Source organism: Melanotaenia boesemani, chromosome 13 (genome assembly GCF_017639745.1).
Source record: "Melanotaenia boesemani isolate fMelBoe1 chromosome 13, fMelBoe1.pri, whole genome shotgun sequence".
NCBI classification, from domain to species: Eukaryota; Metazoa; Chordata; class Actinopteri; order Atheriniformes; family Melanotaeniidae; genus Melanotaenia; species Melanotaenia boesemani.
Window position 1 is genome coordinate 26,742,092 of NC_055694.1, and position 15,101 is coordinate 26,757,192.

At 37.1% G+C, this 15,101-nt stretch overlaps 1 protein-coding gene across 2 annotated transcripts in view; it reads right to left on the bottom strand.

The window, feature by feature from the left end:
- The window catches only part of cpne9 (copine family member IX), a 157,331-nt gene that overhangs the window by 84,495 nt on the left and 57,735 nt on the right, over positions 1-15,101 (bottom strand). For both annotated transcript variants that reach the window (XM_042003185.1, XM_042003183.1), the window contains exons 7-8: positions 2,462-2,525; positions 1,222-1,325 (exon numbers count right to left, since the gene is read on the bottom strand). In XM_042003185.1, coding sequence (XP_041859119.1) covers positions 1,222-1,325; positions 2,462-2,525 — 168 coding nt within the window. The remainder of the gene's footprint in view (positions 1-1,221; positions 1,326-2,461; positions 2,526-15,101) is intronic.

A 15,101-nucleotide genomic window follows, 5' to 3' on the forward strand; every position in this document is an offset into this window, starting at 1 on the left:
CAGGAAAATTGGTGCTACAGTTGTGTCCACTCTGTCCTGGTCCAGAGCAAAGAGCCACTGAAGTCATGGGGTTATAGAGACAAATCACACATGCTAAAAGTTTGTCATTAGAACATGAAATGAAAACAGAAGCAGTGTAGCGTGTGGACTGCTTAATTCCAAAGAACAACAAAGTTTTCACATGGATGTGAAGTTCAAACAGCAGAGGTAAAAAAACGACTTATTTTCTTATTTAGTTAGTTTCATGTTTTTTTGGCCAGTAGTTAGGGTTTTTATTTAAATTTAGAAAACATGTTTGCTTGTCTCGTCATTTATATATGGCCAGTTGTTTATAAATCCTACGTGAAACAGCATCTATGATATGAATTTCCTTTAGTAGCAGCAAACATAAATACAATTTGGTTTGAAAACACATAAATGCTGTTTATAACAAAATTATTAAAAACAAGCAAAATTATGATATTAGTTTGCAGGGAAAATAAAACACAGACTGTGTAGATAAACCATTTTACTGCACAGCTGCAGACATAAAATTGTAAAATTCTTGTATATACTCAGTATGCAGTTTTTTTTAACCCTTAAATATGGAATTATCCCCTAAGAGCAGGGGGATGTCAGGCATTCTGGTGCCCTGGGAGCAATTAGGGATTAGGTCTGGGGACTTGAATCTGAGTCCTGAAGCCCCAAATTCACTTCTTTAACCTCCAGGCTGAGACCATCTGTATAAATATGTACACTTAATTTAATATAACATAAATTAACAGTATAGATAAATTACCAGTACAATAACAGTATATTAACAGTATAAAACTTAGTATCAACTATTTCCTTTTAAAATTACATTTTATTGAAAATATGATCATTTAGAAATTGTATTCTAATCTTCATTTAATGTGAAATAAAACATTTTTTTCCTTTAAAGTAAATAGAAATGTATTCTCATAGTTAGATATTCTTTATGTTACATCAGACATGTGAATTTGCACTTTTCTATAATCTTATTGGTATTTCCAGGCATTTAAAAAAATACAGAAAATAACCTGAAAAAATACAGAAAAGACATTTTCTGCCGCGTTTTAACAATTTGTAGTATTAAGCTGCAAAAACCAGGCTTCAGATCTACAGTTTGTGCATCAACTGCTGGAATTCTATGATTTAACAGCTGAATAATACTGAAGTCACAGGCGAACATTTAAACCTACATCAACTACCCACACTCACGTTCCATCCTCGTTACTGCGGTAGAAAACCAGGAAGGGGTCAGACTTTCCAAAGAAGTCTTTCTTATCCAGCTTGTTGGCACACAGCTGCATGGTAGCGATATCCTGTCAGAAAAGACAAGCACTTTTCAAAATAATGATTCTGATGCAATTTCATTTTAAAGTCTGCAACTTCTTCTCCTTAGTAACCCATTTGTTGGCAACAAAGGACAAGGTGTTGGAGGACCTTTGAGCAACAGTTTTAAAATTTATAGTCACTCTGAATGCAAAGTAATTGCAATGAAAAACATTCATGCATAATGATGATGCAAATGTGGAGTGCAGAAACCAAAGCAGCAGTGGTTTGGATCGCTTTCATGGGAGACGCATAGATTACAGTCAAGGCTATCCATTGTTTTATAAAAAAATTACATGTTTTATTAGTAAGGAAAAAACATGTTGTTAGGGGATGTTTGCAATACAGTCGGAGGGAATGCTTCATACATATGTATGAAAAGTTACAGCAGTTAATGAGAAGCTGTTTTTTCCTGCCTCTATGTAGAGATGCCAAGAAAAAGAGAGGACGGAAGGAAGGAAAGAAAGAAAGAAGAAAATATAGATAGAGAGATAAGTAATAAGCCCTTTTAGTAAATTTCTCCTGAGGAAAAACATCATGGGAAACATACACTTGCCATTGACAGCATCTGGATCTTGTTAGGAGCGAAACCTCCCAGAGTAGTGATGGTAAACACTAAGATAAGACTGTTCACATAATGATCTCTGGATCATGCATAAGCACACATGCACATGCATAAACATAGTGGAAATTCTGTGTCTGACTGTCTGGTTGCTGTTAATGTATAACTGTGCCAGGGGAAATTGCACAACTGGAGAAGAAAATTGGCCGGTAGCAGAAAACCATCCTGACAGTTAATCGTAACCACATTTAGATAAGTGTGGAAAGGTGTGACTAACAAAATATCATGTGCCTGATATAGAGAGGAGAGGATAAAATTAACTTGACCTTCTTGGGAGGGCGGGGTTGCTGTCGGGGGGTGGGTTCCCCCCCTTAATATAATGATAGGGAAAACACTAAGCTGTCAACATGTGCATGTGTATTGTCATGTAGGGATTTGTTTCTGTGTGGAAGCGATGACTAGACTCAGTGCTGATTTAAAAAAAATAAAATTGCAAGTGAGGTAGGGTGATCATATTCTAGCTACTTTCAGATTGTGTGCATGTTTACGTGTTTGTGTACTGACCCTGCAGTTACTGAGCTCCTCTGCAGTCAAGATAATGACTCCACATTTCTTCCCAGGAATCCCACTGAGAGCATAAGTAGAGGCAGAGAGAGAGACGTAGGGAAAAGATAGGACAAAATGATAACTATTTCATGTCACAACTAATAAATTTGCAAGGCAGATGTCATTCATAGCTGTATGCTGTTATTGTAGGAGCAGACAGCCAAGCAGGCAGGGACCTGTTTCCAAGAAAAGCTCACGCAGAGACCTGCACTTACTCTCTAATGGGCTATCCATTTCTAAAAATGGACTACAAGTGGTAATTCGTCCATGTTGACCAGGCTTCACTTCCTGTCACGGCAGAGGAAAAAAATAAATTGCTACTCTTGGAGGGTTTTCGTTCAGTTAATTAAGGCTTTTTATTTATTAGAAACAAGATATATGTAAAAAAAAAAAAAAGAAAATTAGTTTTATTTTGCAGCAGAACTTTATGTATTTCTCTATGTCCAAAATTGTTTAAAATTGTTATAACCGATCAAGTACAAAAAAAAAAAAAAAGTTCTCCATTATGAGGAATACGATAGACTCGCGACCTGTCCAGGGAGTTCCCTGCCTCTCACCTACCGCTGGACAAATTAATGGAAGAAAACTAAACCCAAGCCCCTGCCTTTCATCAAGACTTTATTCTGTAAGACAAAGATGTCACAAATTAAATTAAACAAGTCTTAAGTTTCTTTAGAAGTTCCTAACTTCCGCATGTAGCGGTTGACAGTTCAGCTTTGTAAGATTATTAACTGAATCATGCATACTTAAGTTTACTTTTTATTTGTTTGTTTGTTTGTTTGTATTTCATTATGTCTTGTTTGCTTCACACTAGCAAACATCTTACATATTCAAGGTTGCTGGCATTTTATCTAAATTAAGAAAACAAAATTCATTTTAATTCCAGGTTGTAAGAAAAAAGGTTTAGCAGAAACATTGGGGAAGACAAATACGTTTGCATGTCATAATATCTTCTGCATTCAAAATCGACACAGCAAACTGAGCATCAGTGTGTGATGTGTGGGCGTGAGAACACCGCTTCACAACAGGATGGAGGCAGCAGGATAGTGTAAGTCAAACCTCTGGGATGGAAGATTAAAACTACTGTTGGGAAATGTAAACTATACTAAATCAAATACAGCTAGATTTTCTGATGTTATTAAGCAAACGGAACAGGCCAGAGAATCATAACTGTCAGCAACAATGATTTGTTCATTTCTTATAACTTTTATTGGAAAACAGATAAAGAGGTTGTCATAACAGTTTTACTGTGTTAGGTAGATATTTTTTTTAAACAATGCACCTCCTCTTCCACCATTTTGCCCAGAGTTTTTATGTATATTTGCTATGATTTTTTTATGCTTTGACAAAGGAAAATTTGTCCTATTAAAAGTACATTTGTAAGCATTGTGCTTCAGGTTTGCGAGTGTTTGTTCCACCTGCATCAGCCTGTAACAGCTCCACAGAGCCAGTCATGGTCAAAACTCCACAGGCTGCTTTTAATGACATATAATGATAATTAAAACAATTCAATATTAGCTCAAGTGATTAAAGTGGATTTTAATTGATGTTAGATGAGGATGCTAAGTTATCATCATTTTCATGTTCTATTGTGATTTAATTATTTATTTAAAAAAAAAAAAAAAAAAGTTTACCATACTTTTCTATTTAGAGCAGATTAAAATCACCAGACCATATAATGTTAAAAGATGATTAATGATTTTTTTTATAACATGGACTATTCAGAGGAATGACTCACATCCTTTAGTCTTTTCTTTCCCACCAAGGTTACAGCTTGCAAAGACTGCTTCCTCACTTTCTTTTGTTTTCCTTATTTAAACCGAATGTGAAGTCTTGACACCCATATTAAAAGGACAATTCAATGAACCGTCAAAAAAGAGAGAGGAATTGAAAAAAAAAAAAAAAACAAGCACTGCAGATTTCCATTGAAGGGACATGGAAAGGAGACAGACTGAGAGTGAAAGGAGAAAAAAAATTAGGATATAAATTTGCCAACAGTCGTGCACAAAAGGGCCAAGCCTGAGTGCTGCTTCATTATAATTTTCAAAAGAGTTGGAGGAGGAAGAGGAGGAGGAGAGATGAGTGGGGTATACATAAAGATGGAAAAGAGGGGAAAGATGAAGCGAGATGAGAGAAAGCTCTGACATGCCTTTACATCAAGTTGCTTTGGGTGAATCTGAGTCTAATTTTGTTTGCCTGCAGCCAACATGACGCCAGCAGTGACAAACATTTTAATTAATCTAAAGGTTCTGCTATAATGTGAATTTATTGGGAAGATGTTTGTTTGTGAAATTTGTTGTGATATGGTTTCATGTGCTGGTGGGAGACGCTGAAATCTGACAAGCAACAGACTTCTAAAAACGCCGACTGCTGACCGTGATTACAATCAGTGTGACATTCACAGCTACTTCCATCAGTGTGTCTGAATGAAACATTTTAAAAAATGTCAACAGGGCATTTATGTTGAGGAGCATCTGAGAATTAAGTGTTGATTATAAATTGTATTTCAATGGGATTGAGCTGGGAAAAACAGCTTTCACTTTCTTTGGTCTTTATTCATTGAATGAGCTTCAAAAATGCATCATAAAGGGTCTTTTAAGAGCCACTAAATGAATCCTGTAGCTGTTTTATATGCTTTTTAGTTGGATTAGTCACATATTGGATTCAGCTGTCATGGCCCTATTTTGCTTTTAAGTTTAAATTGCAAAATGAAATTGATAACTGTAATTTTTCTCCTTAATTTCTTTTTAAACAGTGTAAAATTTTGCCTTATGCTGCCATCTTGACCAGGACCTGCTGGAAGAAGAGCTCTCACACCTCAGTGATAATTACCTAAAGACATTATTGATTAATAAATGGAAAAAAAATCATTTTAACAAAAGATTCCTACCCATATTGACATCTTGGTCACATCTTTGTGCAGGGCTTCTTTCATATCGTGCTGTGTTCCCTTAATCACACGCCATTTTTCAACGAGATCAAAGAAAACAGCTCAGGGAAAAGAAAACAAATCTTTGATGATTTGACTGTATCCATGGTGTCTCATCCTGTTTCAGGTTTTGAACATGAGGAGATGCACAGGGTCAGCATCAATACTCAGGCATTCTACCATGACTGATTGGTATTAGGTGACAGAAAGTGTACCAAGAATACACTCCTCAACCACAGGCAGTGTCCTGGACTGTGTACAAGGCAGGTTGGATCCTTAGTCAAACTGTTCCGCCTCAGACAGTATTTGTCCAGCTTTCAGCTGCCAAAATCTGGTCAGCTTGTGTCCCTTACAGCCCAAAATTCCTGTTGCTGGCAAACAGGATTGAAACTGAATGTGGTCTTCTGGTTTTGTAGCCATCTGCCTCAGGGTGGAAAATAATGAGAAATGAGATTTCTTTCTGCAGTGGTCTTCCTTCTTTCTGTCAACTTTAACCAGTTTACTGAACTAGGTACTTTTATTACTCACTTTTCCTGTTTTCTATAAATTTAGACCTACTTTGAATGATAAATAACACAATAAGAATGTTAAACTGATATTTTTTATTATAAACTAAATGTTAATTTTCAATTTCATGTCAGCCACACACTTGAAAAGAGATAGGTGTGGGCAAGAAAAAGATGGAAAAGTTGCAGAATCTGTGTATTTACATACATGTGATGAAGATGTTGTTCTGCTTATTGGAAATAGAGATTTCTGTGACTAAGTGCTGAACTGTCTTGAAACCTCAGCTAGTAGTGATGTGTTCCACTGATTTTCTTACTAATCCAGTCCACTAACGCGTTAAATTACAGCTATCATTGGCAATACCGACCAAATACCGATACTTTGTACAAAGGCCTTCATTTGTTTAGAAAATCTCTTTCAAAGCTGCCGACACTAAGAGGAAAGGAAATGATCGTTTACATTTTCATAGAATGCTTTGCAACTTAAACTAAATTACCAGTAAAATACACACTTAAATAAATAATTGCTATAGAGCTAGTTGCTAGTTGCATATCTTTGTCTACATATTTAAATATTCAGTTAACCATAAATCAAAACAAATGACTGAGGTTATTTTTTTTCTATATCATCACCTATTAAATATTTTTCAGCTTATTTTTATTTTTTTTAAAACCCCACAATGGCTGTTTTCTTCCCAGTACTGAATATTTTAATGACACAGAGCCTCTGCAAGCATCCTTACCTGGCTAAATCCAGGCCTGTTTGATGTGATCTCAGAGACACACATATCACTCCGAGCAGAACTCATACAACTATTTATTGTAGCAGATATTTCTTTTTTACTCATTTTATAACCACATTTCTTTCGGCACATTTTGAACAAAACAAGATGTCTTATTTTTAAGAATAAAGCGAACACTTGTTTGTTTAAATTTCGTAAATCACAAATTTACCATCAGTGCCACATTTTCTCCCTCTAGACCTAGATAGTATCTGATAGTACCTGATAGTACCTCCCTGCACCATCAAAGGACTCCAAGAGTGACGGCTTTCTCCCCCTTGCAGCATCTGTCCTGTTTTTCTCCCCCTTTTTGGATCACCTCATCAAAATCTCATAGTCTCTCTTATGATTGATTCCCAGGTGTGTATGGAGGTTTGTGGTAATGCTACGATACATCTTTGTCTTCTCACACACATTATACAGTGCACTGTTGCTGGTGAGCTTCACATGTGACTGTGCTGCGCTGCTTACATTACACTGTGCCTTATTTCACATGACTATGACATGCAAAAGGAAAAGTAGTTCCTATCAATAATTTAGATGAGATTCTGACAGTAAAGATTCTTCCCAACTACAGATTTACCCCCAAATGACTAAAATATTGGTATTTTCACATAAAAATTTCTGGAATGAGATGTATTGATATTTCAGTAATTAATCTGCACATCACTATCGGCCAGAAGCAAGAGAAAAAAAATTCAGCCATAATTGAGTGCAGTTTTATTTGTTTGCATACAAGGCTATAAAAACTAAAAACTGTTACCTTTCGTCTCTGGAACTGTCAGTCTGCAGTGAACAAAACAGAATTCATCAATTCATTGATAAATCTCTCAGACATTCAGGTCCTAGCCCTGACTGAAACCTGGATCCATCCAGAAAACACAGCTACACCAGCTGCCCTTTCTGTCAATGCAAAATTTACCCAAACACCTCGCTCAGCAGGACGAGGAGGTGGAACGGGCATTCTTGTTTCTATAAAGTGGAACTTTGCCTCTCTCCGTCCTATTGCTAACTGCTCATCCCTTGAGTATCACGCAGTGAAGGTCTCTACACCCATCACTGCATACATTCTGGTCATTTACCGCCCTCTGGGTGACAGTATAGATGAGTTTGTCTCTGAAATGGACATGATTCTCTCTGACATTCCTGATGATGGCACATCACTAATTGTCATGGGAGACATAAACACTCACATTGGCAAACCACAGGCAACTGCCTTTCTGGCTCTCATCTACTCTTTCAATCCAGCGAAAAATGCCTAGTGCTCCCACCACAACGTGGCGCAAAATCAGTAGCTAGACTCTTCTCCTCTGTTGTTCCCCGGTGGTGGAACGATCTACCAAACTCCGTCTGATCCGCAGAGGCCTTATCCACTTTTAAGAGCAAGCTAAATACTCAGATGTTTAAGGAGCATTTCCACTCTTAGCTTAACTCTTCTCAACAGAATGAGTTAGAAAGATTTGTCCAGCTCTTCGGCTCAACTAAGTACTGAAGAAGCTGTGTGCACTTATGTGTACAAGTTGATATTGTTTGATGAAATCGTGATGTTTGTATTCAAACAAAATGACTTACAAAAACTTCAAAAAATATAAATAAAAAAATCAAAAATAAAAAATTATATGCACTGCCTCCAGCACTACATGACAGCACCTGGGTCCAACTGGACTCGAAGCGGTCTGACTATCACGTAATTATGACGTCCCATCTTTTTGAATTCATGCTTGTGTTGTTCTTAGTCTCAAAGGTAAGTCGCTTTGGATAAAAGCGTCTGCTATATGACTGTAGAATAGAATAGAATAGAATAGAATAGAATAGAATAGAATAGAACAGAAAAAAATGTTGGTTAGGTCTAATCAAGAAAAACAGAAATAAAAATACATGTGGAAACATATAAATATACAAATACATAAATAAATATTTGTTGCATAAATAGATGTTTAAGTAAAAGTATAAGCTATATTTCTAAATAAATTAATTAATAAATGAATTATAAGATCAGGTTACATGAAGCAAAATACAAAATAAAATCCTAATGAACACAGCTCAGACAGACTTCCTGAGCTTTAATATGAAAGGAAAAGAAGACACAGCGAGGCAGAACTGACCGCAGATGAGAGAAAAGAGAAAGAAATGGCTTCTTGAGGAAAACTGATTTGAAGATATAGAGAAAGAGGGTAGAGGAGTGTGTTATCCATTCACGCCTCGTGTCTAAAATCCACAGCCTTGCATGACGTACTTTTCAAGTCAATGGATTCTTTCGCTCATGCTGCCTCCCAGCTGTAGCAGGCAGCAACAGTGAGAGAATTATTTATGAATTTATCAACACAGCGTTTCCAGCTGCACTGCTGCCAGCTAGCCCCCCTGGATACAAGAACTGCTTGGACTCTGGAGTATCTGTCCGAGTTTTGACTGCTGCTGTATGCAGAATAATAATGGAGTGCTCTTCATCTGCTATGATTATCAGATATTGTGCTTATTGTCTCTTACATCATGAGAAACATTTATGGCTACTGAGACTTGTTACATGATTGCTATGAAAAAACTCAAGTTTATGGGAGCTGATTTAGAAATGTTTACCTATGCAAATACCCTCAAATGAGACCATTGTGAGTCATTTCATAAACAGCAACTAGCTAGAGAGAAACAACAGACCAGTGTTGCCATTTACTTTTAATGAAGTTACGCCAGTACACGTTAATGTTGGGTGAATGCTTTAGGCTTTGCTCGGAAACATTATCCCTGATTTAGCCTTGTCATATAAATTTGATCATAGTGGTAGAGAGCAAGAATATCTTTCTCCAACCTTATATTTTACCTCTAATCCATGTAATCTCAGAAGAAAACACTGTAATGGTTAATCAGCTACATCTGGCAGCTTTGGTTATTGATCATTACATACAAAACATGTAGGAATCAAAACTAGATCTGGGATATGGTGGCACGAAAGAATGTTTAACACTTAATTTTCAACCAAAAGCAGTACCCAAACGAAAGGGCAGGAGGCAGACAGCTGTTGAATCCATTAACACTCAAATGAAATGTGTGTCACTGAATGCTATTCACCTAAATTCAAAAGGTCCATCCTCTGGTTCTTTCAGAGGAGGAGGGATTGGGTGCAGAGATGACAAAAAAATGTAAAAGTTGAAATGAAAACCATTCCTGGTATAATTCTGTTAAGTCTTTTTATAATCATAAGACAATTTAAGGTGTAAACTTATACTCTCCAATCAGTATATTTTTATATACTACAGTATATTTCAGTTTTAACCAAACTCTTGAAAGTAAAGTATTCCTTTGTCCCTCTAACTAAATCTCAGAGCGGTTCAGTCAGGACGGGTGAAAAGTAGGTGTGAGGACTCTATGGAGCAAATCATCTCTCAATTACAGTTCTCAAAATCTGAAAAACCTCTTATAATGTCATTAAATATATTATATATGAAGACAATTAAGTGTATCATATCAAATAGGGGACTGTTAACCATCTGTTTACAAGGAAATGTAAACAATGAGGCCACATTCAGAGAGATAAATTAATTTAGATGTGTGACTTATTATACTTTCTGTTTCTGTTGCAATATTAAGCCCTACTGGTGTTTTTTATGATTCCCAATGTTGCAGTCAGTGCAGAACAGAATCACTGCAGGCGATGCTTTATGTTTTGAGGTTTGTGGATATAATGATGGCTTTCTTGATTTATTTGTTTGTTTGGGTCCATTTTAACTGAGGTATAGAAGAGACCTGATAATTATACACACAAAAACAAAACTGAGAAGGATTAAATCCAATAGGAGTACACTGTTGAAGATATGCATAACAGAAATGCTGGGATAAGAATACTTGCTTTGCTAATAATGATACATGCAGTGCATTTTGCAGGCATACTGTATTGGGTTAAGCCCATGAAAGCTGGAGTGTCTTCCCCTGTGTCACAATAATACAGTGGTTCATAAAATCATTGTCCAGCACTTAAAAAGCATTGGCAGCAAGGTCTGATCTAAACATCCTGCTGCTGCTTCTTCTGTTATTAGAATGTTTGCTATTGCTGTTTTACTCTTTGCTGATGGAGAGGAGATCGGGAATGAATTAGGGTCTATGGCTGCACCTGTGGATGGTGAGGGCTCTATGACAGACTGTTAAAGGGGGCAAAGCTAATGGTGGTATGCACTCACTGCTGGAGGATGATTGCTCTTTGCATGCCATTAGCGCTGTTTAGCGAGAGCAGGGCAACATGGTTTCCACAGCTGTGTGGGTCCATGTGAGATAAATTTAGTTTATTTTGCTTTCAGTCCACTGTTGTGTCTACAGAGGGGATGCTTGATCTTCAAAGTGGCAACACTGGAGATTTGGCAATTTCATTTGCTGTTTGGCTCCCCCCTATAGTTGCAGACGTAACACCACTGCCATCAAATCAAATCTGTGAAGCTTAAATATGAATTTGTCATCATACTGACACAGAAGGCAAAGACACCACTAGAAGCTAAAAATGTCAATGAATATGTAGAGCATGTTACGAAAATAAAACTGCATGTGTTTATATACTGATATTTATGGTATATCTAGAGGTCTACAGAGATTTATAGCTATCTTTATTGATGATCTGGTGTGCTGATTTACAATTTGAAGGATTTGAATGTGGTATAAGTAGGAAATCGAACACATGCAACATAATTCACATTTGCATTGTATGTGTTGTACCTATGTTTCAATTACTGCAAATAGGCAAAGAACCTTTGAAAAAATTTTGATAAAAAATGACCAAATCTGCTGGTATTCAGATGTTAGTGTGACACACTACTATAAAGCAAAATGATGTGGTGTCGGCTGGAAACCAAAGCGATGATCTGTATCTAAGCCCCCGGGAGCTCCAGCTCCATCTATGTGCAGTGAAAGTCAAAATAAGTCAAAAGTGCATAGTTGTAAGGTTCACACACTTTCCAGGATTGCTTAAAAATAGTGAAATGTAGGTATTTTTGATAATGGACTTCATCATCTTTCACAATTTCACAGATTGATGAGGAAAAACGTATTTGGAATTGATTCAATATACTGTAGAGCAATAATGCTGTTACCAGTAAAAAGGCTGCATCATGTAACCATCATTCGTGTTGAACATGTGTGGTTTTGCAACTCACAGACTAACACCAAATGTATGCACCTTTTACAACTAAAATAGGTATATCTGTGTCAAACTCCATTAAATGTCACAGCCAACATACTCTCAAGAGACTTTCATATAAGCATAGTTATTAGGCAATACATTCACTAGAGTGCAGTTCAGAATTCCCCTCTGTGATCCAACAATGTTTCAGAGATTAGCAAAAATGGCAACGGTTCAAAAGGAGACACAAAAAGAGGTAGCACAGTAGACGGTGTTGGTCTTTGGTCTTTGTGGCCATTAAGTTTGTTTGATTAAAAACACCCCTGCCCTCCACTGCGCCCAGCTGTGCAGTAACCACTATCTGAATGGCTACTGACAATCAGAATGTAAAAAAGCATCTGTTCCTGGAGAAAACTCCTCTTTTAAATCTGATAGATCTGCTGCAGACAGATCATTTCAAGTATAAAAGTTATTTATATGAGGCCTGTCCAGGCAGTATCCCGGCTCAAACTTAAAAAAAAGTTTTGTTTTTACTGATTTCTTGACAGTTATCCCTGAATATGATTCCTTTTAGCTGGATTTATATATTAAGTATGAAAAAAAAGAAATGCGATTAATTAAAACTGCTTATGAATGATTCCAATAATAACAAAACAATAATTTGTGGTTTGAGTCGACTGGCAAAAACCACGTAATCTCTTCAGTCACAATGTTTCCTGTCTGTGCCTGAAAGCACCGTGTGACGGCTCCTGTGGTTTTGCCTGAGTATTAATTTGCTCTTTGCTTGTAGGGTGGTGTGCCAAACGGACAGCTCCCTTTCATCCGAGCACCTGGCCTCGCTGCATCCACCTATAAAAGCTGCAGTCTCCAGTTTCTCTGTCCTCCTGCTTGGTTTGGTCACCACACTTTACACCACTAACCGTCCACTTTTACACACTGCACACTTTTCTATTTATAGAGCTATTTTTATAAAATAAAATATATTTGGCATCATTTTGTGTGTCCTTTCCTCGTTTTGTCACGGCCTACCACGCCGATGCTCATAATTCTGTTTGCTCAGAGGCTTTTACAAACACTGTGGTTTACAAGTGGCATCAGATTCTTGCCAGTTGGAAGATTTACAGTCTGATTCATCTGTTAGTAATGGCAAGACTGATTGTTTTCAATGGGAATGCTGGAAATGATAATCATAAAGATGAGATTCTTTCTGCAAATACTTCCTCGATGTAGAAAAAAATCCCTACCTTGGCATTATTTACTGAGCCTGAATTCATGTACTGTTTATGTGACGTGACAAGGAGAGCTACGCTTTCTGAATCACATTTGCAAGAGGGGCACAGTTACATGTCAAATATCTGATACGAAGACTTAAGTTTATTATTCTCTCGAGAAGAAAAGCAAAAGTGTTTGGCCTCCGTGCTCAGGCCAGATGAGTCCTGGACCACCATGCCAGATGGCAGGTGACAGTGCTAGAGGACGAGGACCCCAGGGGACAGATGGTGACAGTGATGTGTGTGTGTGTGTGTGTGTGTGCTGGTGTGAGGCATTATTAGGAAACAGATTTAGCACCAGTTTTATGGCTCAGATCACAGTTTCAGACTCTCTCACTGGGTACCTGCCAAATCTAACGGGAAATGAAAATGGACATGAAAGTGACAAAAACTGGAGCATCTGGAAGTCAGCAGGTTTGTTGGATTGTTTCTATTGTACATAGGAGAAGAGAGAAGGGTTTTAGAGCTGACTGACTCTTTTTTATGTAAAATATGGCATTTTCTTCAGAAGGGAACAATTGGATTGATTCTGTCTGACTTTCTTACAGTTTAGTTTTAAAAATGTAAAACCTAAAACAAGATTTTTTTATTCATAGACATTTTAATTACAGAAACCCTGTAATGACACTGGTGGGAGAAATATTACATGTGAGTTATTTAGATACGAGAATGCATCGACAAAACATCTTAATAATATAGTCAAAACGCTTTGTATAACATAAGAGACATCAAGTATCAATAGGTCTGAGGATCACTTAACAGACCACAGTAAAAGAACCAGAAAGCAGGGGCGTCTCCGTAGCTAATTGTGCCAGTTAGGTTACAGCTCTCTAGAAACGGCTTGGATTTAAAGATAAAATGCTGTTATTGTTGATCATAAACCTCCCCAACCTTTAGCCTCTCATCCTGGGGACACCTACGGCTGTTTGCTTGTTTACTTTTTTACTCATGTTTAGTTAATTACTGTAGATAATTGGGACCACAGCTCTAAATCGACAGATATTTTGCTTTACCGTTGTGCTTTGTGATTTCACATCAATCCATTTAGGTTGATTCTGGCTGATGTGCATTTACAGTGCACACATTGCAAGTATGAGCACATCACACCTCTTCACTGGCTGCCCGTGCACTTTGAAACTGCTTTTATTTCCTTTTAAGTGTGTAAATGGTGTTGTCCGGTTTTACCTCTATGAGCTCCTCCATCCCCATATACAGTATCTCACAGAAGCAAAGATTCCATTATATCTTTTCATGGGACAACACTATAGAAATAAAACTTTGATATACAGGACACCAAACTATAAAAACTATACTTTGATATTCTGTATGTCAAAGTTCAATTTCTATAGTGTTGTTCCATGAAAAGATATAAGGAAATATTAGCAAAAATGTGAAGGGTGTACTCCTGTGAGATATTGTACCTTCCTGGGCTCTCAGGTTGGCTGACCAACTCCTCCTGAGTGTGCCCAGGACTAGCCGGAAGCACTGAGGGGACCAGGCCTTTGCGGTGGCAGCAGCTAAACTGTGGAAAAAACTGCCTTTAAACATTAGAGATATCTGTTTTTAAATCTCTTCTTAAAACCCATCTGGCCTTTAGCACATGAGATGTTGGCATTTTGATCGGATTTCAGTTTATTTTAATAATTTTATTTAAATGTATTAAAATGTTTAATGTCTTTCGTATTTCATGTGTCTTTTTAGTTTCATAGTTTTAATGTTATGTGCACATTGTAGCACTATGTCCGTTGATGGACTCCTGGATCATTTCAATCTGAAAGTCTTGAATATAATGGATGCTGTTGCACCGATAGGAATCAAGAGCACTTTGATCAAACAGAAAACACCATGGAGAAACACCACTGTGGTTACCAGCCTAAAAAGAGAAAGCAGAAAAACTGAGTGAAAATGGCGGAAAAATAAACTTCAAATACACTATGAGCTGTACAAACAAAGCCTGCGTAACTATAACAATGAGCTGTGCAAGGCCAGAGAGCTGCATTTATCTGAAAAGA